A 26,218-nucleotide genomic window follows, 5' to 3' on the forward strand; every position below is an offset into this window, starting at 1 on the left:
CCCTGAACCTGGATCTCACTGATTTTCTTAAATGGGCAAGCAAGCCCCAGGCACCCTCATGTCTCTGCCTCCCCATTGTTGGGATTACACGACTCTGCCTACACAACAGGCAGTTTTATACGTGCTCTGGGGTTCTTACTCTGGGTTATTATGTACAGCCTGAGATATTGCTGACTTGCAGACAGGGTTTCTCTGTGCAGCCCTGGCTGTCCTGGAACTCTCTCTGTCGAGCATGCAGGCAGCTTCAAACTCCAACTGCCTCTGTCTACCCAGTACTGGGATAGGAGACAGGTGATATCAAGGTGCTGGCCTTAGCCCTGACCTGCTGCACTTTGGAGAGGTCAAACAGGGCTTGGCAAGTAGGTGGCCTGAAAATGCTGGCACCACAAAAATGGCGGAAACCCAAGTAAAGGCCACTAGAGAGCACAATCTTGGTTTTGTGCTCTCGGGAATCACTGGGTGATTACAGGGAAGAATAGGGGTCACTGGGGGATCAGTATGGGTTACAGATGAACCACAAGGATGCCATGGAAGTTGTATGAGGGGAGCAAGTTCATTGGTCTAGAAAAAGGTGCAGGGGAGAGAAAAGGCAGCCCTAGCAGCTCCTTGGCTGCAAACTGAGGTGGCAGCGGGAGGAAGTGCATCTTCCCTCACCACTCAACTTCTTGATTCTCAGCCGCTGGGCACTGAGGTAACTATATTAGAATAATATTGGCATCAAGAGTAAGATTGACACATTCCCTGTCCTGATTCCCGCCTCACCCCACCCCCTATCTCTGGGCACCAAATTCCTAGACCCTTCAGCCTCCTCAAGCAGGTCTACAGTGGTGAGGCCAGAGATGCAGCTTAGCCCAGGACTGGCCACCCTACCCTGCCCCCTCACTGGGCCTCATGCTCCAAGTGTTGCCAGCTGAGTGACCATGAGGGAGGCTACTCCTATTTTTGGCTCAGATGGGGCAGAAAGGGATGACTGGCTTTCCGGAGGAGAACCTGTGCTCTTTGAACTGCCATAGGACTACAGACACAAGGAGGGACTACCAAGAAAGAGGAGAAGTCATGTGCTCAGGTGCCATTAGTGAAGTGTGGGGAACCATCTAAAAGATTGACCAGAGGCTGTGGAACCTGTTTTCATAACAGCAGACAGAATACATTTTAAAGTTTATTTTTATTGTTATTTTACATGCATTGTAGTTTTGCCTGCCTGTATGAGTGATGGCTTCAGAAACTTTGGAACTTCAGAAAAATACAGTTGTGAGCCAACATATAGTTGCTGGGAACTGAACCCAGGTGTTATGGAAGAGCAGCCAGAGCTCTTAACAGTTTAGCCAACTCTCCAGACCAGAGAGAGAGAGAGAGAGAGAGAGAGAGAGAGAGAGAGAGAGAGAGAGAGAGAGAGAGGGAGAGGGAGAGGGAGAGGGAGAGGGAGAGGGAGAGGGAGAGGGAGAGGGAGAGGGAGAGGGAGAGGGAGAGGGAGAGGGAGAGGGAGAGGGAGAGGGAGAGGGAGAGGGAGAGGGAGAGGGAGAGGGAGAGGGAGAGGGAGAGGGAGAGGGAGAGGGAGAGGGAGAGGGAGAGGGAGACAGAGACAGACAGACAGACAGACAGACAGAGACAGACAGACAGAGATACAGAGAGACAGAGACAGAAACAGAGGGGAGTCTTTAGACCTGAGAAAAAGTGCTTACAGGGCTTGTTGACAAGGAGCTATCTCCTAGCTATCTCCTGGCTAGAACAAGGAGGGCATAGCACTTGCACTGAGAAAAACAGCCTGCTGAGGAGGAGCTATCTCCCAGATATCTCCTCGTGACTTGAACAGGGCATAGCATTTATCCTGAGACAAACAGCCCCCAGAGGAGGCTCTATCTCCTAGATATCACTCCCTGGCTCAAACAGGGCATAGAGTTTCACGTGGGGCCAAAAATCCTTTTTCAGTTGGAGAAGTTGGTGAAATGGGGAAAATGTAGGATGCAGGAAGATACCTAAATGTAAGTGGTCCAAGATTCTAGAGTAGTGTAGTCTATTATTATTATTATTGTTGTTTTGTTGTTGTTGTTGTTTTTATTATTATTGTCTTTGATGTGGTTATTATGGGTTACTGGCTGTGCCAGAGCTATGAGCTGGTGTGCACCTCACCCCTCTCCTGCCTCAGCCTCCCAGGCAGGCACTGGTATTTCTGGCATGGATGGCCAAGCTTCTTCGGAGATGGCAGCATGGTATGAGGAGGAGCAAGTGGTTAGCAGTTCCCCAGGGGATCAACGGAATTATTAAGATTAAGCCTGGGCTTGAGTATAAAAGTTAATGCAGCTAGAATGGGGATTTAGGGTTTCTCCTGAAGCTAGCGACTAAGTTCATTCACTTCCACTGGGGCAGTCTGTGAATACAGGACATTAGGGCGCCAGGTAGAAGTTCACACAGAAAGCTGGACTAGCCTTGGGCATTGCCAGAGCACAGGTTGATGCAAGAGAGCTGAGTTTGGCGATTGCTGAAGGAGATACAGGGACACCTGTCTGCTCCTCACCGGGGGCTTGATGTGAGCAAGTGAGTGAGTGAGTGAAAGAGCAGGCGATGGTGAGCAGGGACAGTCAGGATCAGGCTGTAGTGTTGTGGGGCTTTGAAGACCAGCTCCTTATGAGAAGGCAGAGTTCCAGAGAAGTGATTCTGTCAGTGCACCGGAAGGACAACAGGAGGCTTGTAGGCACTAGAGATAGAGGTGTCTGGCGGTAGGGTAAGTACACTGGGGGAAGGAATTCCAGTGGCCATTTTGGTCACCGCCCCTAACCCTACAACCATGGAATTTGAAACCTGAAGACAGATATGATCTGTTTCTCCTGGCATTCTGACTCCACTGGAATAGAGGGTATGGGACCAGATGAGCAAAGACAAGTGTGGGGTTGGGGGCAAACTTGGTCTCAGGGTACCTGTACTTTGCTCTGAAAGTGCCAAACCCATGGGAGAATCAGAAACAATTGGAGTGAAGCACATTCCTGCAAAGATCTTCCTACAAGAGCCACCTTCTCATATGTGTGACTAACATGAGTCCTTCAATCTCCTCTGTTAGGGAATCTGGTAGAGCCTTGTGCACTGTAAGTTTTGGGAGAAGAGCAGGGAAAACCAAGAAAGAGGTGTCAGGCTTGAGGCCCGAGAAGAATGACTGACGCCTCCAGCACTCCTCTGAGTGCCCAGCAGTGTCCTTCCAGTTCTGCTGTCATGGGTGAGTGTGTCTGGCCAGGTAGGGGTGGTCCCAATTCTAGTGTGTTAAGCCCAAGGGTTTCTGTCACCATTAGGACCACAGAATCTCCACATGAACTTAGGCAAACCTTCCTCCCCATTAACCTGTCCAAGGTATAAGAGGTCCCATCAGCGAGAAGTATCTCCTGTTTACAGAAAACAGAATGTTGTGTGTGAGGTATTGAAAAGAGATTGACGGGGACATGAGGCCTCAAATGGGAGCTGTGCTTTCAGCAGAGTCTGGTGGGAAGGGAGTTTCAGCCAAGCTCTGCATGGTCTCTTACAGATCAGCACCTGTATCCTCTTTACCAGCCTGAAGTCCTGCTTCACACAGGTCAACAACAGGTAAGGAAAATTAGTTGCTACACAGAGAGGTGCCAAGCCAGCAGTCATTTTCTGGAGAGTTTTAACTGTGTCCTCAACTCTGAGATTCTACCAACAATGCTGTCTGGTACTTGCATTGAAGGCATGGGAAAGGCTTCACTTCTATTTGGGCCTTAGTAACACCAAATACAGAAAAAAACAACAAGAAAAATAAACCCCCAAAGAAAAACAAAGAGCAGCAACAACCAACCAACCAATCAAACAAACAAACAAAGCAGTGAGATTGTGGTCACCAAGTTTTAGAGAGCTCTGTGGAGGTTCATGGCTTTCATGACCTTAAAACATTCCCATATTTCTGTCTCAGTAGTCAGATATGATATTTAAAAGGGATGTTTGTCCTTTCAGGGAATCTTCCAAGTGCCTCTGATGCTGAGCTTGCCGATAACAGTCATCAATATGCCCTGTATTCCGGTGACTCTTAATCTTCAAATGACCCCTTCTTTCCCATGGAATCCCAGCCAGCCCGTGACTATTCCCTGCCTGTGAGTATAAAAGAAAGAAAGAAAGAAAGAAAGAAAGAAAGAAAGAAAGAAAGAAAGAAAGAAAGAAAGAAAGAAAGAAAGAAAGAAAGAAAAAAAGACAATGGAACCTGCTGTGGCTTATGGCCCTATGTGTCAACACATGTTCCTGGTGCTATAGAAGTCTGGGCAGCAGCAAGAAAAAGGAAGAATACTGGAAGGGGACAGGGAGTTAAAGCAGAGGGAGAGAAAGAAAGAATGATGGAAGAAATGAGTGATGGAAGGAAAAAAGGAAGGAAGAAAGGAAAGACAGGAGAGGAGAGGAGAGGAGAGGAGAGGAGAGGAGAGGAGAGGAGAGGAGAGGAGAGGAGAGGAGAGGAGAGGAGAGGAGAGGAGAGGAGAGGAGAGGAGAGGAGAGGAGAGGAGAGGAGAGGCAAGGCAAGGTAAGGCAAGGCAAGGCAAGGCAAGGCAAATCATGGTGGAACAACAGAGTAGCATTGCAGCCTAACTTGCAAGGATATAGTCCTCCGACATTTACAATTTCCTGTGTGACATACTTGGCGATATCTTTCTGAGGTGTTCACTCACTGTGTGAATGTTTGGAAAATAGTCTGCCCAGGAGCTTTAAAGAGGACAAGCACAGTGCATAGACCACACAGTTGGCTTTCAAACACATTGAGACTATTGATCCAGGCTTAGGGGAATGGGCATGGGGAAAGGTTCTGCTGAGATCTGGAGGCACAACCGGAAAGGGTCACAGAGGCCCAGGGAACTGTTCCAGGCCAGCTGAGAATGTGTCTACTGCCACATGAGCTTCGCATATCCTTCATGACTGGTGGGCAGTGGCAATGTGGAGGCAAGAGTCAGACTCTGAAGAGGACTGCTTCACTTCTCTATTGGTGCATTGCACATTCCAGCAGCCCTTGGCCATCTTCCTTGTACCCAGGGAAAAGAGTTCACTCTCAAAAGTAGTGTCTCAAGAAGGGATATGTAAGGAGGTTGGAAGGAAGACAGGGGTGGAACCAATGGAAGGTCCATTCCAAACGCAATAGGCCAGTGCCATCTGTCCTACTGTCTGCAAATATTCACATGCCCTGGGCCTGGTCTTGCAGGGACCCCAGCTCTCCATGAGTACTTGCAGTTGTGGCCACCCAGAATGTTTAACACCCTGGCTTCTCCTCTCCTCTTTTCCAGGTTCCCTAATGTGATCATGCAGCCCAGTACCAGCACTGCCACCCCTGTTGTGCTGGCAGAGGTCCTGGTAAATGAGCTGGGACGAGGTCTCTGGAAGGGAAGGGATGGAAAGAGAAGAACCTTGAGAGATGGGTGTTTGTTGGGAAGGAATGCTGGCTGAAGGGTCTGTTATCTTGGGGGTGGGGAGTGAGTTTTGGTAGAATTCATTGTCCTACTCTATTACTTTTCAGGACTCCAACATCTCTTCCCAGCACCCTGGCACTGCTAACCAGGTTCCTGTCATCTGCTCCCAGAGCAACAACATTTCCAACCAGGTCCCTGAAGTCTACACCCAGGGCCCAGTTACCTCCATCCAGGCCAGCTCCTCTGCTGAGGTACACAGGCAGAAGGTCATGGATGCTGCTGAGGCTCTCCTGATTCTGCATAACTCCCCTGAGTCACTGCAAGAGATTCGCAGCACCGCAGGTACATACCTGGATCTTTGGATGAGGAACAGGAGGCAAGGGTCGGGTGCTGGAGAGGGTGGGGAAACAGGAGGGCTTGTGCTGACAAAGGAGTGAGTGCAGTTGGTGGTTTTTTCTTCTCTGAGGCTAGAGCCTTCAGCTCTTCAGTATGATTGGGAAGCAGCAACCAGAGACTGCTCAGTCTATATTCAGCTTTCAAGGCTTTTGCTCAACAGCAGGGGCCATTAAATACCCTAAATTCAGGAGATTGTGAGGCCCTCCAGTTGCCAAATATCATGGGAGGGTAGACAGCACGTGAAGTGGAAGCAAAGTGGATAGATCAAGGTACAATGACTCCCAATCCATAGGTGTGCAGTAGCCCTCAGCATCCTGAGAAGGCCTCAGAGGAGAAGCATGGGGCAAAAGGGTCAGGGATGGAGGGAGATCTCCATACCAGCTCAAGGCATTCTCCATGTGGGCATGGAATGGTGAAGCCTTCCAGGCTTAATCATACATGAGATCTCAGGTGTTCATCAAGGAAGGGCTTTGTGAGTTGATGGGGAGAATCTCATAGCTAGGGAGGCTGGAAAGAAGGCTGCTGAGTCAAAATAGCCAAGGAATAGCACTGTGTGAGTGACAAGCCACTCTGGCTGGATATCCTGGTTCAAAGGATGCTGCGTGGAGCCTGGAAACTTGCTTTTCACAGGGGTCTAACTGGGTGGGGAATATAAGCTATGCCAGAATGTCTGGTGCATGCCAGGGTGAAACAATAACAGACTCCAGGTAGAGAGTATTTTATAGTACTCAAGGACCCTGGGCTTGACCAAATGGGACTTATGGCTGGGACTGTTGGAGACTCCAGTATTAGAGAGAAGGAATCCAGGTATGATTAAGTGTGTTCATTGGTCATAATGAAGATCTTAGATGGCTTGTTAGACAATGTTACCCCCGCCAGCCATGTAAGGACACATCTGTGATCTAATGTGGCCTTTGCATTTCTGTCTGCAGGTCCTGATGGAGAGTGAAGACTGAGGCTATTCTGCCTGTCCTTGTCACCTCAGGCCACAAGCTCAGCTTCACTGACCAACAACTGGTCATCAGGTTCACACCCCAGACTGTCACTAAGAGAGCCATAAAGGTGGCCTCACTGAGGACTGCCTGAAGTGTTTCTTTTTCTTAACATGTAATGTACTTCCTGGCCAAAATCATAAACTCCTCCTCAATGCTTTTGCATTGTATGGTCTTACCAGGAGATAGGAAAATGTTCTAATTGTGGTTGTATGCTCTTGACCTTGCAATAATTTTTTTCCTTTGGAAGACTTGGATCTTTATGGGTGTCATTAAAGCTGCACGACGTAGCATATTTTGAGCCGTCTGTTCACAAGTTTCTGAGCTTATTCGTATGCAGCATTTCTTTTCTTCTCTATTTTTTTTATTTTCTTTTGTCTCATCAGGTTTTGCATATGTGGCTATTCTTTTTTTTTTTTTGGTTTTTCGAGACAGGGTTTCTCGGTGTAGCCCTGGCTGTCCTGGAACTCAGTCTGTAGACCAGGCTGGCCTCGAACTCAGAAATCCGCCTGCCTCTGCCTCCCGAGTGCTGGGATTAAAGGCGTGCGCCACCACACCCGGCCCATATGTGGCTATTCTTGTGTTTAGCCATACCTTTAGATACATCAGGATGCTCATCCGTGCCTCAGATACTATACATGAAAGCCTGAATAAAGTATCCCTGTGATAAAGCACTGAGAAGTATGGGCTGCTTCTTTGAAAATGTAGGCCAGGTATTGGGGAGAGAGCTTTTCTTTCTCAGGCACTAAGCTGGCTAATAATTTATTCAGTGTGTTACTTATTAAGGCACCAAGAGCAGAAGATTTCGGGCAGAAGGCTTGGTTGGACATGCATGGCACCCTTCCTTGCTTACTGACTTGAGCCTGTGAGATCTCCAAACAGGACTTTACCCTGTGCCATGCCATTTCTGTGTTGACTACGTGAGCAGAGTCAATTGAGACTTGGGCAGAAAGCCTATCATTCTGGCCTGGGTATCTAGGAACCCATCCTCAGTGTTGTTAGTACCAGGTCTGAGTGTATGTTGCAAACTTGCAACACACCTTGCTTTTGCTCTTAGGATGTAGCCTTCGGCAACTCTAATCATATGGTGGCAATTATCACATTTCACTAATGCACAGCTATGTATGTCATTGTGTTTTCAATGTGCACACTGATTATCATTCTAGACTTCCCTGCTATACACCACCAAACTCAAAACTTCTTCAACTTTAGGGTGACAACAGCGTACATTTGGACCACAGCTTAAAAGTTGTTTGGCACTGTGTTTTTTTCAGCCATTTGTTTACACCCAACACAGCCCTGTGTTAACCTCATTTTAGAAGGAACCACGTGTCTTATGTACAAATACAGTCCTATCAAAGAAATCGAACCTTCTACAAAGTTCCTGTGAAGCTGCTAGCCCTTACACATACATATCTTCCAATAAAATTTTAAGTCTAAATTGGCTTAAAGGAGGAGGTTATGTAAAAGAAGTTTGCTTCCTACAGACACCCAGAACCTGCTTCATCCTCTATGAAATGAGTAAGGAAAGGACAGCAACAATAAGAAAACAACAAACAAAGAAGAAAAAAGCCACAGAAACCCAAGAAACAGAAATTCTTAAGTCATGATATGGCAATGAGCATCAGAAATGACTGCAAGAACTGTTTGACCATGAGCAGAAATGACTCCATTTGCGGAATGGTGTATTAACCAGTAAAATTGCTAGTCTATGCATAAATAGGGAGGGAAATTATCTCTGGCAACAGCATTTTAACCTTATAAGAAGGCTTATGTTTCGGGATGCTGCATCTCCAGTTTATTCCTACACATGTGACCTGGCTTCTTGAGAAAAATTAATTAATGTATGGGAGCCTTTTACCAGAAACATCTTGCATAAAGCAAGATGACCCTCATCCAAGTGAGATGTGAGAAAGAATATGGCCTCCTCTTAAGCTTTAAGAAAGAGGAGAAACCTAAAATACAGAAACCCCAATGAGCCAGGTCTGACCAGGAAAGTATCCAGAGGACAGGTGGGAAACCTGTCCAGCAGGATTCACCTGATCGAGAGGAAGACCATACCCTGAGGTGACCCAAAACCTTCCTGAACCTAAGGTGATCAAAGACCCCCCTTGAAACCAAACCAAACCAAACCAAACCAAACCAAACCAAACCAAACCAAACCAAACTAACCAAAAAAGCAAACCCCCAAATCTAGTTAAAGAGGAAGTCAGCAACAGAAGTCACCACGAAAAACCCATCACAAGGTACTGTCTGCTGGTCCACAGCATCAAACACATGGCAAACCTTATGATTCTCATCTTTTACAGAAACCAAGGAATCCTGTCTTCAGTTGTGGTCACACGGCCTCCCACAACATGTAGTAGTAATACCTTGTTTGAAGAACTGTGCTGGACAGGTGTGGCCCAAATAAGCTTGTGGCATTAGACATCAGAGGTACCAATGCAAAATCCCTGGGGCATGGTTGCTGTGGGCAGTGCCTCACAGTCCATCTGTGTGGTGGTAAGTGCACCAGCCCTTGAGATGCCTCTCTAAGATGACCTGCCCTGGCCCTGCCAAGACTGTCCCAGTGAGCCTGGGGAGGAGAAGGTGCCCCACCCACTCCCACCTCCACACCATCAGATGGTTTTGCCCTAAATCTTCAGTCCTCTACTGATGCTCTGAAGCAATGCAGATCCAGTGCTGCCCACAGTAAGGAAAGCAAGGTCACCTAGAGTCTCCAGCCTGAGGTTCTTTCTCATGCTATTGTCTCCCCCTTGTGGCCTGCCTCTTGTTTGGGGCATGTGGGTGGCTTCCAGTCCTGGTTGTTTGGTCTTTTTTGGTTCTGAAGCTCTGGGCCTCTTGTATTATTGCTCTTTGAGAGGAGAAAGAAATAGGCAATCTTATCATGGGTGGGTTGCTGGGAAAGGAGCCCTTGTGCCTTCTATCTGTGTCCCTTTGTGATTGCATTCTTAACTGTTTCAAATGTGGCAGCAGCCCCCAACTAGAGGTCGCCGCCCAAGCTCTGTCTTTCAGACTCCTGGACATAAGCCCAAATAAATGTCTTTAATTCACAAATTACCCAGTTTCAGGTATCATAAAAACGTACAAGGATAGAAATGGACAGGTGAAATAGTTGCTGCAACAGTATTTGAATATACAGTGGTGGGTTTGGATGCCAGCAATGGGTAGAGGCTTGCATAGTTTTCATTTGAACCTGAGAGTCTTGTACTATTGTGAGTAAGAGAATAATCAACCAGGAGCCATGACAAGGTCTACACTAGAGGTAGATATTTCCAGACCATGTATCCGGTAATGGATCATATTATATATGTTCGTGAAACTGAGCCCACATCCTAACACCGCCACCACCACCACCACCACCACCACCACCACCACCACCACCACCTACACCACCACCACAAACCACCTCCACGAAGACCACCACCACCAGCAGCAGCAGCAAGAACCAGAACAACAACAAACTACTTAACTTGAAAATAGACCAAAGCCATGAATACATGGTTTGAAAACAAATGAATGAGTTCTGTTTACAAATGTGCTTAAAGTCCTAGGCTAAATGTGCTCATTCTATCTGATCAGAGGAGGGTCTGGTCATTACTTAAATGGGAGACTGCCTGGGAATACTCAATGCTGTTGACTTTAGAAATAAAAACAGAGTGAAAAAGAAAAAAAGAAAGAAATTCTGTTTTTCAGAGAAGGATTTAGGAAGGTGTGAAGGACATGGGTCCCAAAAGTCTGTATGCATTCAGTGCTGATGCCATGTCCCACTAAATGTCCTGAATGCGTGCATATTTGAAGTTACAGACGTACCACTGCACATTCTGAGGGACTGTTTGTACTTTCACTCACTGGAAGGAGCTATATATTCACTGTATATCCTATAGAAAAGTTCACTAAAAATAAATTAATAGCACAAACGTAGAGTGCCCCCAGCAAACCAAAACAAAATCAGGCAAAGGGGAATAGAGATTAGCTGTTTCGCAGTTAGAAGCTTGTACCACCAGGCCTTGTTTGTCCTGTGGCGTATAGGTGGTTAAACTTACATCCTCCTACTTGCTTTTCAAGTGCTTTAGCTACAGAACCCCACCCCCAGACCAGTTGGGACTCAATGAATTTAAAGAGACATCTGCAAGTAAATGTAGGTATACTTAAGGGGAAAAATGCATTTTAGGTACTTGACATGGTTCTGCTTCCAACCCCAGGAAATGAGGAAAGGTTGTTCCAGACATAAATGCCTGCACTTATTAGAGGACATGCCAGGTGTGTAAGTGTCAAGGATCCAGTACTGTTGTAGACAAAGTATCCCGTGGGTATGCTTTTAAGGAAACATGTTTTCCTGTGACTCTAACTTAGATGACACGGATTTTACTAAAAAGGAACTTGGGCACTTTAGAAGGAGATGGGGAGCACTGCCATCTTCCTCACCTCTACACCTGGAAGTTGATTTGCAGAACATGAAACAAGCATCACTCTGTAATAAGTGCCAGTGCTGACACACTTCCTAGAATGCCTGCCTGACCCTTCTGAACGGTAGAGAATGGCTAGACTGAGCATCTAAACGTAAATCCTATTTGATACCCAGGCTTTGATTTTCTTACCAGTAAAGTGAGACATAATGATAGTAATAGCTCATTCCCGAATTGAACTAATATAGTAGTATCTAGCATCTGCAGGCTGTCAGGCACAAGGAGAGAGTATATGGAGGCTCATCCCCAACAGTAACTTGTCTCTATACTCTGGGGTCTATGAGGGCATCTGGCCAATTTTGCTGCCTCAACTTGTATTAGGCTGCTTGCCATGCACACTAGAGGAACTTAAGTGATTGATGTGGGAAGCCACAGTTCCTGTGAGTGGCAGAGGATTTTGAACACGGTTGTTTGTGTGTTTGCTTGTTTGTTTGTGTTTGTTTATTTATGTATAGGAACAGCAGTGGCATAGCTGGATAATAAAGAAATGTTCTTTTAACTCTTTGAGAAACTACCACAATAATGTCCATAGTGACTGTGTCAGTTCTGCCCCCTACCAAACACTGAATAGGCTTCTCTCTAAATACATGCCAGTATTAGTTGTAATGTTTTCTTTCCTGTGGTTTTATCCTTTAACTTTTTTTTACACTCCAGTCTCTTTATCCTCCTCCTGGTCTGCTCTCTGACTGTGCCTCATTCCCTTCCTCTATCTCTACCAGGCCTCCCCACTCCCTGTGGCCTCACGTCTCTCCAGGGTTAGGTGGATCTTCTCTCACAGAGGACAGACCAGGCAGTCCACTGTTGTACATGTGCTGTGGGCCTAATATCAGCTGGTGAAAGCTGCCTGGTTGGTGGCTCAGTGTCTGAGAGATCTCAGGTATCCAGGTTAGTTGAGACTGCTGGTCTTCCTATGGGGTCACCCTCCTCCTCAGCGTCTTCCAGTCTTTCCTTCCCTAATTCCACCACAGGGGGGCCTGACTTCAGTCCATTGGTTGGGAGTAAGATCTGCATCTGAGTCTTTCTGCTGCTTGTTGGGCCTCCGGAGGGCAGCCAGGTCAGGCTCCTATCTGTAAGCACACCATACATAGTGTCAGGCATTGGGGCCTCCCCTTGAGCTGGATCTCAATTTGGGCCTGTCACTAGACACCCTTTCCCTCAGGCTCTTCTCCATTTTCGTCCCTGCATTCTTTTAGACAGGAATAATTCTGGGTCAGAGTTTTGACTGGAGGATGACAACTTGATGCCTCCACTTCATGTCTTTCTACTGGAGGTGGACTTTACAAGTTCCCTCTCCCCACTGCAGGGCATTTCATCTAAGGCGCCCAGCCCTTTGAGCCCTGAGACTTACCTCCCCTGTCTTTGGCACATTCTAGAGCACCCCCCCCATCTTCTACCTCCTGAGGTTGACTGTTTCCATTCTATTTGCTGGCCCTCAGGGATTCAGTCTTGTTCCCCTAATTCAATACCTGATCCTGTTCCCCTATTGCCATCCCTGTCAACTTTCCCACCCAGATTCCTCCCTCCCTCTGCCCTTCCCCTGAGATTGGTTTCTTCTCCCTCCCAAGTGGGACTAAGGCATCTTCACTTGGGCCCTTCGGATTGTTACCCTTCTTGAGTTCTATGGATTGTATCCTGGATATTCTGTATGTTTTTTGGCTAATATCTACTTATTATTGAGTACATACCATGCATGATCTTTTGGTTCTGAGTTACCTTACTCAGGATGATATTTTCTAGTTCCATCCATTTGTTTGCAAAACTCAGGATGTCCTCGTTCTTAATAGCTGAGTAGTATTACAAATAGAACTGAAGGCCCAGAAATAAAAACACACACTTACAGACACTTGATCTTTGACAAAGAAACCAAAAATATATAATGGGAAAAAGGAAAACATCTTCAACAAATGTTGCTGGTCCAACTGGTAGTCTTTATGTAGGAAAATGAATACAGATACATAGTTGTCACCCTAAGCAAAGTTCAAGTCCAAATGGATCAAGGTCCTCACCATAAAACCAGATACACTGAATTTAATAGGGGAGAAAGTAGGTGTCTTAGTCAGGGTTTCTATTCCTGCACAAACATCATGACCAAGAAGCAGTTGGGGAGGAAAGGGTTTATTCAGCTTACACTTCCATACTGCTGTTCATCACCAAAGGAAGTCAGGACTGGAACTCAAGCAGGTCAGAAAGCAGGAGCTGATGCAGAGGCCATGGAAGGATGTTCTTTACTGGCTTGCTTCCCCTGGCTTGCTCAGCCTACTCTCTTATAGAACCAAGACTATCAGCCCGGAGATGGTCCCACCCACAAGGGGCCTTTCCTCCTTGATCACTAACTGAGAAAATGCCTTACAGTTGTATCTCATGGAGGCATTTCCTCGACTGAAACTCCTTTCTCTGTGACAACTCCAGCTGTGTCAAGTTGACACAAAACTAGCCAGTACAGTAGGAAAGAGGCTTGAACTCATATGCTCAGTGTTCAGGGGTTGAGGGCTGTGAGTGAATTTCCAAAACAGAATCATAATGGCTCAGGCTCTAAGATCAAGAATTGATACGTGAGACCTTATGAAACTGGAAAGCTTCTGTAAGACAAAGGACACAGTCAATAGGACAAGTCAGCAATCTACAGATTGGGGAAATCTTCATTTACCCCACATCTAATAGCGAGCTAATATCCATAATATATAAGGAACTCAAGAAGGTAACCTCCAAAAACCCAAACAAAATAATTAAAAAATGGGGTACTGGACTAAACAGAGAATTCACAACAAAGGAAATCTCAAATGGCTGAGAAGCACCTAATACAGAAGTGGATGCTCACAGTCATTTATTGGATGGAACCCAGGGCCCCTAATGAAGGAGCTAGAGAAAGTACCCAAGGAGCTGAATGGGTTTACAACCCCAATAGAGGAAGAACAATATGAAATAACCAGTACCCACCCCAAACCCCAAGCTTGTGTCTCTAGTTGCGTATGTAGCAGTTGATGTCCTAGTAGGCCATCAATGGGATGAGAGGCCCTTTCTCTTGCAAAGATTATGTGCCCCAGTACAGGGGAATGCCAGAGCCAGAAAGAGGGAGTAGGTGGGTTGGGGAGCAGGACAGGGGAGGGTAAAGGGATCTCTTGGGATAGCATTTGAAATGTAAATGAAGAAAATGTCTAATAAAAACAAGATTTTGAAAAAAAAAGAAACTGATATTTTAAGGTCCATCAAAAAAAAGAACGAACCAACCAATGAACGAAGGAAAGAACTAAAGAAAGAAAGAAAGAAAGAAAGAAAGAAAGAAAGAAAGAAAGAAAGAAAGAAAGACATGTTCAAAGTCCTTAGTGATCACAGAACTGCAAATCAAACTGACTCTGAGATTTCACCTCACACCAGTCAGATTGACTTAGAACAAAACTTCAGATGACAGCACATGGTGGCAAGGATGTGGAGAAAGATGAAAATTCCTCCACTGCTGGCAGGATTGTAAACAGGTACAAGCACTCTGGAACTCAGTCTGGAGGTTCCTCAGAAATCTGGACATAGATCTACGTGAACTCCATCTTTAGAGTCAGGTAAAGTTAACATGGGAGAAGGAGACGACATGCCAGGGCCCTCAGGAGTGAATGATATAAAACTGCTAGGAAGGTGTTGAGTAGAACAAAGGTTCTGGTACTTAGAGATAATCTGCCACAAGTAAAAAATGGAGTAAAGAAATATTCCTGTCCAGGAGAACAAACTTCAATTGATATTAGAATTCTGAGAAAACGGGGGGACTTGAGGAAGAGGTCTGCATTGGAAACACATTCAATTGTGTGATCTAGGTTGTAAACAGAATTGTGTATTTAATTTTAGAATATGCCAAAACATATCTTATCTTCCAGGTGGTACACCTTTAAAAAAATGTAAAAGTAGGCTTAGCTATCCATGTCTGGAAGGATCTATAAATGCCAGGCACTGTGTTTACAAAGGAGTGAACAGAGCCACAAATACTTCCATGGAGGCACAGTATATTTGTGATTTCTTTTTTGAAATAGATGTTTGAAATCTACAGAAGGGTTGTTTATTAATCTTTTAATAGAAATGGGCATGGAAGGAACGAAGAAGAACAGAATAGAAGAAGGAGAGCTGGAAGCAAGGAAGAGAAGGAGACAGGTAGGTAAGGGGGAAAAAGTAGGGAGGTTGGGAGGATGAAGGGTTGGAGGAAAGGCGAAAGTGATTACAGAGAGGGAAAGCCAGAAAGGAAAAAAAAAAAGAGGATTTCACCTAAAACTGTTGGTGAGAGTTTACTAAAAGCAGCAACAACTCAAGAGAAGCCCCTCCATGCCAGTCCTGATTAGACTGCCTTCCGGGGAGCCGAGAATAAATACCCTGCAAAAACAACAACACAAAATTGTTTTTTAATGAACTCAGAGGCAGAGAAAAGCCGCAAACTTATGTGTGCATCATCTAGTACAATGAGATTTAATACGGTGCCTGAATTTAGGAGCAGTGCAGCAGTTGAAGAGTCATATGCATTTCTGTAAGTCAGCTGCAAGTGAATCATGCAACATCTCTCCCCATCTCCAAGCAGATTTCAGAAACAAGGGCAACAAGGCTCTAGGGTGTTCCGGGATTATAGAAAAAGGACCCACGGTGCACCGGGTAGGAAGGTACAAACCATGAAACCAGAAGCAAATGTGGAAGAAACCAAAATGTCAGCTCCATGTAAAGGGAGAGAGACATGCCGAGCTGAGCACTAGGAAGGCCTGGTGTCCCGTGGATAGCTGGATTTCTGATTGGCAATGTCTCGAATCAATGAAAACCCAATGCAAACTGGTTTTGAACGGAGTTTACTGGGGAACTGGCATGCAGATTCTCACATATACACAGAAGGACAAAAGACAAGGGACAGGCAACTTATATGTGCATCTGAGAAACAAATCACAGATGTTTCCTTAGCAGACACCATGTCCATCTTGCTTTGGAGTAACAAAAATAAAGATTAAAAAATAGAAAACAATAAATCAATAACTAAGGAATGAAAAATAAAATAACGGAATGTAGAGCTGTGAGAGAAAGTGAGGGACATATTTTTCCTGAGATAGAAAAGAAAGGTCAGAGCCAACAAGATGGCACACACTGTTCCCAGACATTGGCAAGTGTTCTTTGGGTTTTAAGATGGCTCCTGAATGAGACAACACTATGTGAGGATGGAGGGTGGTCCATGCCGAACTGGTTTCCATGTAGCTTGATTCTGAAAGGACACATAAGCGCCTAGCAAGTAGACATAGGTGAGAGTGTGTGCACCCTGCACCCCGCACCCCACACCATGTCGCCTCCAAATGGAGGCCGGTTGCGGAACCACCACGGGAGGGTCCAAAGCTCAGTCTGTCCCTCAGTGCGGGTAGGACCATTTGAGTGAGCACCAGTAGACAGGAAAGGCCTCCCTCCAGGAGCCAGGACACAGCACAGGCGGAAGTGGTCTCAGAGCAGCCACCAGGGACGCCCTTCTGAGGGCCGAGCAAAGGAAGCTCACAGCCTCTGAGGAAAGCAGGAAGTGGAGTCCAAGGCCCAGGCCCAAGGAGCCCAGAGCAGCAGAACCGCCCTCCCGCCCTCCTGCCCGCCTGCCCGCCTGCCCGCCTGCCCGCCTGCCCACTGCTTCTTTTGAGGCTCAGCTCCGGGGCTGACTCTGAAGGGCTGGAGTCCTGGGTAACTGACCCCTGGTGGCGCGAGGAAGGTGACCTAATCTTCTCCTGAGCCTTTCTCCTTCCCTCTGTCCTGCTCCAGTGTCTGATTCCTTCATTTCCAGGCCTCTTCAAGCAAAGCGCACTGGTGATAGGAAACGGGACAGAGGAGGCCATGTCGAGCCTGCCCCGGACTTCGGCCTCCTCCACAGGCTCTGTCCAGCCCCCGCGGGCCCTGCCCCGGCCCCTTCAGGGAGCAACCATCTCACTGCTGCCTGCGGGTCTGGGTCTGGGCCTTGCCAGAGAGCAGATGAGGCAGGTAGAGGGTGAGAAGGACCAGGGAGCCATCCCTGTCCCAGGGCCAACAGTCACAGGGTTGCGATGACTCTGGAAGATGGGTGGACAACTGGGGAGTAGATGTGGGGGTTGGATGAAAGAAAAGGGCCATGTGAGGCGACAGAAAGCTGAGTCCACAGGATAGTCTGTCTTTGGGCTAGGTCAGGGGCCACCATTCCACATGGGTGTCAACAAACATCTGTCAGGTGTAGAAAGCTGGGAAGGGAGGAAACGGTAGAAGAAGAAGAAGAGTGAAAATCTGAAATATTAAAAAAAGATGACTGAGAGAAATCTGGATGGATCTCATGAGCAAACTGCTTGTCGGAAGCCCATCTTGTCACTAGTTAGCCCCTGTTGGCCTCAGTTGTGGTCTCCCTACCCCAGGTTCCCGGGTGGAAGGTTTTTAGGTATGATTCCAGTATCCACTGCCTTCAGAAGAACAATATGGTTTCCTGGGTGGGGAGGGGAGGCTAGCGGGTAGGGAACACAAAGGAAATCGGTGGAAAGGCAGAGCAAGGGAATAATTAAGTCTGTGGTGTGAGGAAAACTTGAATGAAGGGTGAAAGGACAAACTGAGCACCGGGTGTCCCTGAGACTACTGAGTGCTTGGTGCATATGATTTTTTCCCATGTGGGGAGTGAAAGAATGCGAGGCACGAGGAAGAAGGTTGTCTTCCAGTGTCCAGGCTTTCTCGTGATTGTCCAGGCAGGCTTGAGGCTGCTGGTGTATTCCTCCTGGAAATGGGATGTGTGGAGTGAGTGTGAGCAGATCGATTGGGTAATGGAGCTGGTGCCAAGACCTGGTTGGTGGGAGGTGCTGGGTGATTGAGACAACAGGAGGAAGCCTGAGACTATGTGAGTACAAATGGGAGATGCAGGCAGAAGAAAACCAGGAGAGGATAAACTGATGCTGGTGGTGATAATGTTGGAGAAAATTCTCATTCCCAGAGATGGTTTTCTTTGCTTGTTTGCTTGCTTGTTTTATTTGGTGTCCGGGAAGGGTTTTTTTTTTTTTTTTGCTTTGTTTGTTTCCTTGGGTTTTGTTTTTTTTTTTAATTTTGTTTTTGTTTTATTATTTCGTTATTGTTTGTTTGGTATCTGTTTTATTGTTTTGTTTCTGTTTGTTTGGGTTTTTGTTTGTTTGTTCTTTGTTTTGGTTCATTCCTTTGGTCATGCTCAGGAAAGGAGACTTAGTTATTTACGGCCATGGGGATACAGTGTTGTTTCTGCTCTCAGCCTAAGAACCATGGGACCAAAAGACAAAGTAGCTGTTTCCTGCGGGGCCTCCACCTCCACCTCAGAATGTAATATGAGGAACAAGACTGGAGCAGCAGCACCTGCAATGGAACCTATCCTCAGAGGACGTGCAAATCACCGTGGCAGAGGCCACAGTTGTGGCACCAGGACCCAAGTCAGGTTGGAAACCCATTCTTGCTGCTCTCTGGGTCTGTTGGTGTCCCAGTTGGGCTGCATCCTTTTGAGTATGGTGTCCTGGAGGGTGAGGAGGTCAGGTCCCCTCTGCACATGACTAGCAGGAGTCCTTCAAACCCCTATTGAAGGGACCATGGCGAGGCCCTGCTGGCTGTGGGTTCTGAGAAAAAGGGGTATACTGCACGTGGAAAGAGAAGCCAGATTCAACTACCAAGAACGACTCTCCACCGCAAACCCTTCAAGCAGGCCAAGAAGACCCCTACCAAAGGAAGAGGTCGCCATGAGTGTCACTGGCTGGGGAGGGAGCCTGAGTTTGGTTGGAGAGAAGCAGGGCATGAGTAACCCTGTTACCAGCTCTTCCCCAGTATTGCAGTGGGACCATGGGTCAGGGTAGCCTGGACCTCTGTGGGCCCAGGTAGGGGGTAAAATAAAACCCAAAGCATCCTATCAATGGTAGACAGCACTTGTTTGCAGGAGGCAGAGATCTGGGAAGGGGTGCATTCAGAAAGGTTTAAGGTGGGAAGTCCTCAGAATGGTGTTGAGTGTCTTCAGATGAGATTATTGGGTGGCGGAGTGGGAAAGGATTCTTGGTCTTTTACAGCTGCAAAGGAGAAGCCTGTGTCCAAGCCTGAAGACCTGCCTCCAGCATGCCCCCAGGAGGTGAGGAGAATCTGTTGCTAGAGTGGGAGGCTCCCACTTTTACAGTCAAGACCCCTTTTAACTGTGTCTTCAAGTCAGGGCTCTCGCCTCTGACAGGTCAGTGCATTGCCTTGTGCTGACATTGGCAAATGGCACTTCCTCTTGACCCTAGTTCTTCTCAGCAGCAGTTGAGCCCAAGACTGGAGGGGAGGGGGTCTGGAGAGGTCTTCAGAGCCCTGACATTCTAGATTCCTGCCATCAGACTAGCATTTGCCCATCCCTCCTCTCATCCTGGGCCGGCCTGGAAGCCAATCCCCTACCTTTGCTCTCTGTCTCCTCAGGAGAGCGCCCACGGGTCTCAAGTGTATTGCTGGCCCCCAGCACGTTCACCTCTGCCTTACATGTCAGTGCCCCCAGAGCACCAGTTGGTGGCTCTTCCTTCCACGGATCTAAATGGGGCTTTTGCTGTGTCCAAACCGTGAGTAGAAAGGGACCTTGCAGTTGACTGTGTCTTGTGGCTCTGTGAGTCCGGACATGGGCTTACTGGCATAGGAGCAGGAGGAGGGGGATGTTGGGAGGGAGGAGGACAAGGGGAGGTGGAAGGAGAAGGCAGCAGGTCAGACTGAGGGGCAAGGACAGAGGGCCTCTCCAGCTTTGGCCGCTCCCACTCCAGAGACTTGGTACACGTGACTTTATTTTTGTAAAGTATCCATTTTTTAGAGGTCATTTTGGCAAGAGCACTCTATACCTGGAACGTTGTTAAAGGCACCAGCACAAAGGCCTGCTGCCACATAGTGGGCCTTCAACACGTGGGCACTGTTTCTCTACACACAGCAGATGAGTGCAATGGGAGGGTCCTGATGAATCCTAGGGTCATGGTGGATAGGGCCAGGGAGGCCCAGAGCAAAGTCCAGAGGCCAACAAAGAAAGTCTCCTAGAAGAGCTCCAGCCTTGTCCCTTATGATCCGTGGTGGCCTGGCAAAGTGCTGGCAAGAAGCAGTCCCTCGAAATGGAAGGCCACTGTATCTCTTTAGGGACTTTGCAGTATATTAAAATGCAGACACCCGTGGTTCCCCAATACATTCTTCACTGCATATCTGGGAGAGAATTAAAAAGAAAAACAAAAGCTTGTATGGATTAATTTCTTAGGAAGAAAGTTGTGTTGGGGGGAGGGGGTTGTTCAAAGGTAAACAGACTCTGCGGGACAAGGGGCATGTTCAAGCCACAGGGTCTAAGTTCTCCACAGTCCTTTGAATGCCCACCTTCTGGTATTGCAAAACCCTGTCAGTCTCCCTCTGTAGATCAGATGCTACCTACCCACCCAAGTGTTTAATTCCCTTACTACCTCTTATTTCCAGATGCTCAAGTACGGTCCTCCTGCCTTGTACCTCCACAGATCACCACCATCTACTGGAGTCACAGGTCCCTGCAGAGAAGCAGGAGGGTTCTGGAAACGTGGGTGGGAGGAGCTAAGTTAATGAGTAGGGCAGACCATCGGGTCACTGAGAGTGGGACCTGGAGGCCACTGGGTCCTGAGCGGCTTTTGTGTTTCAGAGAAGAGGTGTTGGATGCACAGCTCCTGGTCTCCTCACACCTGTTTCTTTTCAGGGCTCCAGTACCTCTGACCAGGCCTCGGTTCCAGCCACCTTAGAGTATCAGGAAATACTGGAGGCTGCTGAGGCCCTGATGACTCTAAAGAACTCTTCTTGGACCTGGCACCAGACCCACAGCTAAACAGGTAGCTGGCTTCTTGGAAAGGAGCAAGGGATGGAGATAGTTGGGAGATGGGAAGCTCTGTGGTAAGTTGGTCATGGCCTGGTACATGGGGCTACTTTGTGCTTGGAATGACTTCGGGACTGGGTACACCAGTCTTCTGAGGCTGACTTCAGAGAGGGCCCTTGGAGGTTTATTCAGAGAATGCTAAGCATCTCAACTTTTGTGCCTAGCAGTAATTGGCTAGTCGCTGTGGCATCAAAAGAGAAGGAGTCTGAGGTCCCCGGGGAGTTACAGGGATGTGCTCTAGGGCAGGCTGCATATCAAGTGCAAGAAATAGAACCGGGCACCCTGATTCCCCACCCAGCCCCGTGTTCCCAGTCTATTGCACACTATTGTTGTGGAGTTCAAACTCTGCCTTTGACCATTTAGTTCCCAGACAGAAGACACACACAACCTTTATATTTAAGAAAGAAGCCTTAAACAGCATAAGAGTTGGACAGATATCTACCCCCTACCCTATTAGAGTCTAATTTCCTGTCCTGTCGATAACCCCGAGTTATTACTATGTTTTATCTGGGCTGCTCTAGCTCCAATTGACCAGCCCTCATGGTCACAATTTCATGACACTCACTCGTAACGCATGACAGCTTCTCCTTCCTCCTTCACCTTCTTCTCCCCCTCATGGTTCCCTCCAGCTCCCAAGTCCAGGAATCCTAAACCCCACCTATGTCTCTTCTGCCCAGCTATTGTCTGTCGGCATGGCATCTTCATTTGCCAATCAGAAATAACTTGGGGACAAGGTCACACAGTGTCATTTGGTTCTACATGCAGATTCTCTCCTCTCAGGACAACCAGGTCTTGGAGGCCCAATACAAGCATTAGAATACAAGTAGGAACCGGCCAACCCACGACACACTGTGATGGTCTGGGGAAGACACAGAGATTTAGAATGAGGTTTAGAGCCCGACCTTAGGGGGATTTCAATTCAGATGTGCAGCCTGGATTCTCTCATGAGGTGTATTTTGCAACAAGATCTCAAATGACCCAGGGCAAGTGTTTATGACCTGAGAGGGAATTAAACTTCTAGTGTGTCTGGGCAGCAATGCTGGGCAGCAAAGCTAAGATAGGGCTTAGGGTATAAAAGAGGAAGCCACCCTAGAAAGAACTGCTGGAACACAATAGGCAGAATGAAGCTGGGGAGGTGGCTGATCACAGGGGTCTGGCAAGGGCAGGAGATGAATCCTAGGCCAGGGCTTCTTAATGTTTCCTGTCTCAGAACCCCTTTCCATCTGAGAGACGTTTACAGGACTCCAGTACGTAGGCACATAGGCAATAGTTAGGTATACAAGCAAAACATGTTCAGATAATAAAGTATAAAGAAACTTACTTTAATACAAGTCTTTGGTATACATGTAACTCTACCATTTATTAAAGATGAAAAATGTGCATGACAACGAACAGGGTGTGTTTGTTTGTTTGTTTTTACTGCAAGAGTTAGATCTTGACTAAAGGTTTTACACTGAGGACCATACAGCGTCTTACTTGTTTCTCAGGGTTGAGCTGTCCTTTTGTTTATACTTCCAGTTCTGATGGTGCTGCTCCAAATAAATACACAGTACCAGATGGCAGAAGTATGCTCAGGGTCATTTCCGAAATTGTTAGGGTTAGGGTTAGGGTTAGGGTTAGGGTTAGGGTTAGGGTTAGGGTTAGTGTTAGGTTTAGGGTCCAAATCCCAAACCAAAATTCATCTGGCAATTTTTTCACAAGCCTCATGTCCACAGCTCAAACAGTAGTTTTTAATGTCAAACAAACATTTTACAACATGGTTAGGAGCGACAGACAGAAAATATTTAAAGGTTTTGATATCCACAGGCAAACCATCATGTTTCTTTTAGAGCTCTCAAACAGGGCTCAAACAGCACTCAAACAAGAAGGGAAAGACTGACACCTGAGGTTGTCTTCTGACTTTCACATTCCTGCAAATACTCACAAAAACTGGTGTCTGCGCACAAGAAGACAGCACAGGGGCACGCCCCCAACCCCACCCCACAGTGTGGGACTAGGCTGGGAGGAGCAGGTAGTGAAAGTTCAAGGAACTTTCTTGAAATCAGGAAGGATATATTGAGAGATCCTGAGCTTCACCACAGTAGGTTTGTGTGCATGATAGAGGAATGAGGGAAGGTGAGGCTGGTGGCAAGGAATTCAGACAGGAATAGGTCTGTCCACTGGTCTCAGTGACAAATGTTCACTTGTGGGAGACAAAGACATGGGGGAGAGTTGGGAAAGGGACTTGTGGTCATTAGGTGGTCCTCATACCATCCTTTCTGCCTTCAGGTCTTGCTTGAATTTGGAGCAGTGAAGCCTCCCAGCCCATCCGTGTGATTCAGATCCACTGTCCACCTCCACTTCACTTCCTGTTGAGCATCTGGAGTGCACATTCTTCTTGGACTGAAGGGCCCAAAGGTGGGGGTGCAGACTTCTTCAAGCACTGAGTAGTTGATGTTCTGTGTGGTTCCTGTCTGAAATGCTTAAATGTGCTTTGTAAGCCTTCGGGCGTTTAATAAGCTTTCAGACTCTTCTCATAATGTAGATCTGATCCTTAGCTTGCATAGGATGTTCTTGTACCCCCATCCCTTATTCCTTTGGAAGCTGATGTATTTAATGTATCTTCTGTGGATAGCACTGTGCAATTTAATGTGACCAGTCCGTTTGGTGGGACTCTGAGTGGGTTAGTATCCCATTGTTTGCATTTGTTTTGTGATTGCATATGTGCCCAGGCACCCCTCTACTTGTATGTGGAGAAGTTCTAACTCGTGTCTAGGCTTGTCTATTTGAACAAATAATAAAGAATTGGTAGGAGGCACTGCCCAGGTCTTCATTGTAACTGGCTACACCTTCCCCGGTGGTCTCTCTTCTGGGGCTCTGACCCTGCCACATGTTCCAAGCCTTAACCACGTTACCTCACTTCTTCATGACTTCAAAACATGTACCACAATGGAGACTCTTACACCTTACCAACCTGGACTGTCAGCATGAAATTTAGCCTTGGCATCCTCTGGATCACAGCTCGGTGAGCTGGCCCTGAGGAAATAATCCCAGAAGATTTCACCTCTGTGAGGCTGGTCCCCTTGGTCACAGGTGCTTTTTCAACCCCATCTGACCAGCATCAATTATTTTGTAAAGCAAAAGTTTCACTTTAGTGGTACTTTTATCTTGTTAAGTACAGTTCATTAATCAATTCCAAACGACTATATAAAGCACATATTTCCAACTCAACATTTTGCCTATGCAGCCCCAATTGAGGGTTTTTGAAGAATCATGTTGGTTCAGAGGACCTTGTTTTCTTGGTGTCTACAGTACCTCTGGCTCTTACACTCTTTTTGCCTCCTTTTAAACACAGTGCCCTGAGCTCTAAAAGGAGGAAATAGATAAAGACAGCCCATTTAGATCTGAGTGTCCAGGCTCTCTCATGCTGTGGATAATGTCTAGATGTGGGTCTCTGTACTTGTTCCCATTTTCTGCAGGAGAAAGCTTCTCTGAGGATAGACAAGGAACTCACTCACCTATGAGTATAGCTAAATGTCACTAGGAGTCCGTACACACACACACACACACACACACGGCAATAGTATTTGGTTTTCCCCTAGGTCCCTAGGCTATCTAATCTCAGGCTCTTTTCATCCAAGCAGTGTCCAGTATGGGTTCCATCTCAAGGAGTCAGTCTTAAGTCAAATCAGATATTGGTTGGTTACTTCCACAAGCACTGTGCCACCATTGCCCTAGTGTATCTTGCAGGCAGGACACTCTTACAGATCAAAGGGTCTGTGGCGGGTTAGTGTTTACGTTTCTCCTTTGGTGTCATGGAGAGTACCTTCCTGTACCAAAGGCACTAGAAATTATTGGTAAAGGTTCTATGTGTGTGGATTCTCTGATTTCTTTCTCAATCTATTTTCAGGTGTAAGATCTCACCCATGTTCCTACACCTGTTTTGCTTTTTAATGTAGGTACTTAAAGCCATGAACTTGCCTCTTAGAACCACTCTCAATGTGTCCCATTAGGTTGGGTATGCTGGTTATTCATTCTCATTCAGTTCTAGAAAGTCTTTGTTTTCTTTCTTCCTTTCTGCCTTGACCCATTTTTCACCCAGTAGAGAGTTGTTCCATTTCCACAAGTTTGTAAGCTTTATGTTGTTTCTGTTGATACCGGTGGTGATCAGATAGGATGCAGGGTGTTATTTCCATTTTCTTGTATCTGTTGAGTCTTGCTTGGTGTTCCAGTATAGTGTCAGTTTTGGAGAAAGTTCCGTGATCTGCTGAGGAGAAGGCGTATTATTTTGTGTTTGGATATAATGATCTGAGGATATCCTTTTTATATCATAGGTCCTTTTGATTTATAACATCAGATAGATCCAACATTTCTCTCTTTAGTTTCTGTCTGTATGATCTGTCTGTTGTTGAGAATGGGGTATTCAAGTCTCCCAAACTCAGGGTGTGAGGGCCAACATGTGATTTAACCCATTGAAGCATTTCTTTTACAGATTGACTGCCCTTCTGTTTGGTGCAAAGATGATAAGAATTACAATGTCCTCTTGGTGATTGTCTTTTTTTTATGATGATGGTGATGATAATTATGTTATATATCATATATCGTATGTATCATTTATTACATAATAATATATATTATTGCATATTATAGTTTAAAGTAATTATAATTATACCACACAATCCTAAAAGTATAAGCAATTGAAGCAATATGTAATCATACTTGTAAAAATGCTTGGCTTGCTGGAAACTGTGGGTGAGAATGCCGAGAGTCCTCCCGAGGAGAGTAGACACAGCTCTTCATAGGAAAAGCTGCTCCATTGCTCCAGCCAGGTGGATTCCGATGTGAAGAGGCAGTCCATGGTTTTAAAGCATTTACTGTTATGGCGAAGAGGTGTGATGAGTGAAACAGTACCACCTTTTTTCAGGGGGGCATGATGTTAGGGAATGAGAGCTAAGAGAGTACTATAGGCAGAGAAAGGCAGAGATCTGGAGAGAGTAGAAAAGAAGAGGCAGGCCATGGCCATGTGGAGAGAGGGGGGAAGGGAATTCAGACAGAGGGGAAGCAAGAGGACAAGAGAGAGAAGCAAGAGTAAGAGAGGGAGGAGGAGTCAAGCAGCCCCTTTTATAGTTGGCCAGGCCTACGTGGGTGTTGCCAGGTAACCGTGGG

The 26,218-nt window shown here is 46.6% G+C and overlaps 2 protein-coding genes across 2 annotated transcripts; both read left to right on the plus strand.

Annotated features, from left to right (window-relative positions):
- The first annotated feature begins 1,931 nt into the window (after positions 1 to 1,931).
- On the plus strand, positions 1,932 to 17,271 carry LOC147004618 (uncharacterized). The gene is made up of 7 exons (XM_085837820.1): positions 1,932 to 1,982; positions 3,056 to 3,208; positions 3,512 to 3,570; positions 3,955 to 4,091; positions 5,262 to 5,328; positions 5,492 to 5,726; positions 17,012 to 17,271. Exons 2-7 carry the CDS (start codon positions 3,145 to 3,147, stop codon positions 17,269 to 17,271), a joined length of 822 nt encoding a protein of 273 aa, XP_085693946.1. The 5' UTR covers positions 1,932 to 1,982; positions 3,056 to 3,144.
- Positions 17,272 to 18,467: 1,196 nt separating this feature from the next.
- Positions 18,468 to 21,025, plus strand: LOC147004619 (uncharacterized). The gene is made up of 6 exons (XM_085837633.1): positions 18,468 to 18,637; positions 18,781 to 18,932; positions 19,254 to 19,312; positions 19,633 to 19,769; positions 20,650 to 20,713; positions 20,900 to 21,025. The coding sequence occupies exons 1-6, from the start codon at positions 18,468 to 18,470 to the stop codon at positions 21,023 to 21,025; spliced, it is 708 nt and encodes a 235-aa protein (XP_085693759.1).
- Positions 21,026 to 26,218: the final 5,193 nt, after the last annotated feature.

Source organism: Mus caroli, unplaced genomic scaffold, assembly GCF_978045245.1.
Source record: "Mus caroli unplaced genomic scaffold, Mus_caroli_1 scaffold_5, whole genome shotgun sequence".
NCBI lineage: Eukaryota > Metazoa > Chordata > Mammalia > Rodentia > Muridae > Mus > Mus caroli.

Excerpts from the sequence above, each read along its gene's own strand:
- LOC147004618 (XM_085837820.1), top strand. The coding sequence starts at position 3,145 with ATGACTGACGCCTCCAGCACTCCTCTGAGTGCCCAGCAGTGTCCTTCC. Across the intron at positions 3,571-3,954 it reads TTCACACAGGTCAACAACAG|GGAATCTTCCAAGTGCCTCT; the intron begins GTAAGGAAAATT and ends TTGTCCTTTCAG. Across the intron at positions 5,727-17,011 it reads AGAGATTCGCAGCACCGCAG|GCCTCTTCAAGCAAAGCGCA; the intron begins GTACATACCTGG and ends CTTCATTTCCAG.
- LOC147004619 (XM_085837633.1), top strand. The coding sequence starts at position 18,468 with ATGGGACCAAAAGACAAAGTAGCTGTTTCCTGCGGGGCCTCCACCTCC. Across the intron at positions 18,638-18,780 it reads GGCACCAGGACCCAAGTCAG|GGACCATGGCGAGGCCCTGC; the intron begins GTTGGAAACCCA and ends CCCCTATTGAAG. Across the intron at positions 18,933-19,253 it reads TACCAAAGGAAGAGGTCGCC|CTGCAAAGGAGAAGCCTGTG; the intron begins ATGAGTGTCACT and ends GGTCTTTTACAG.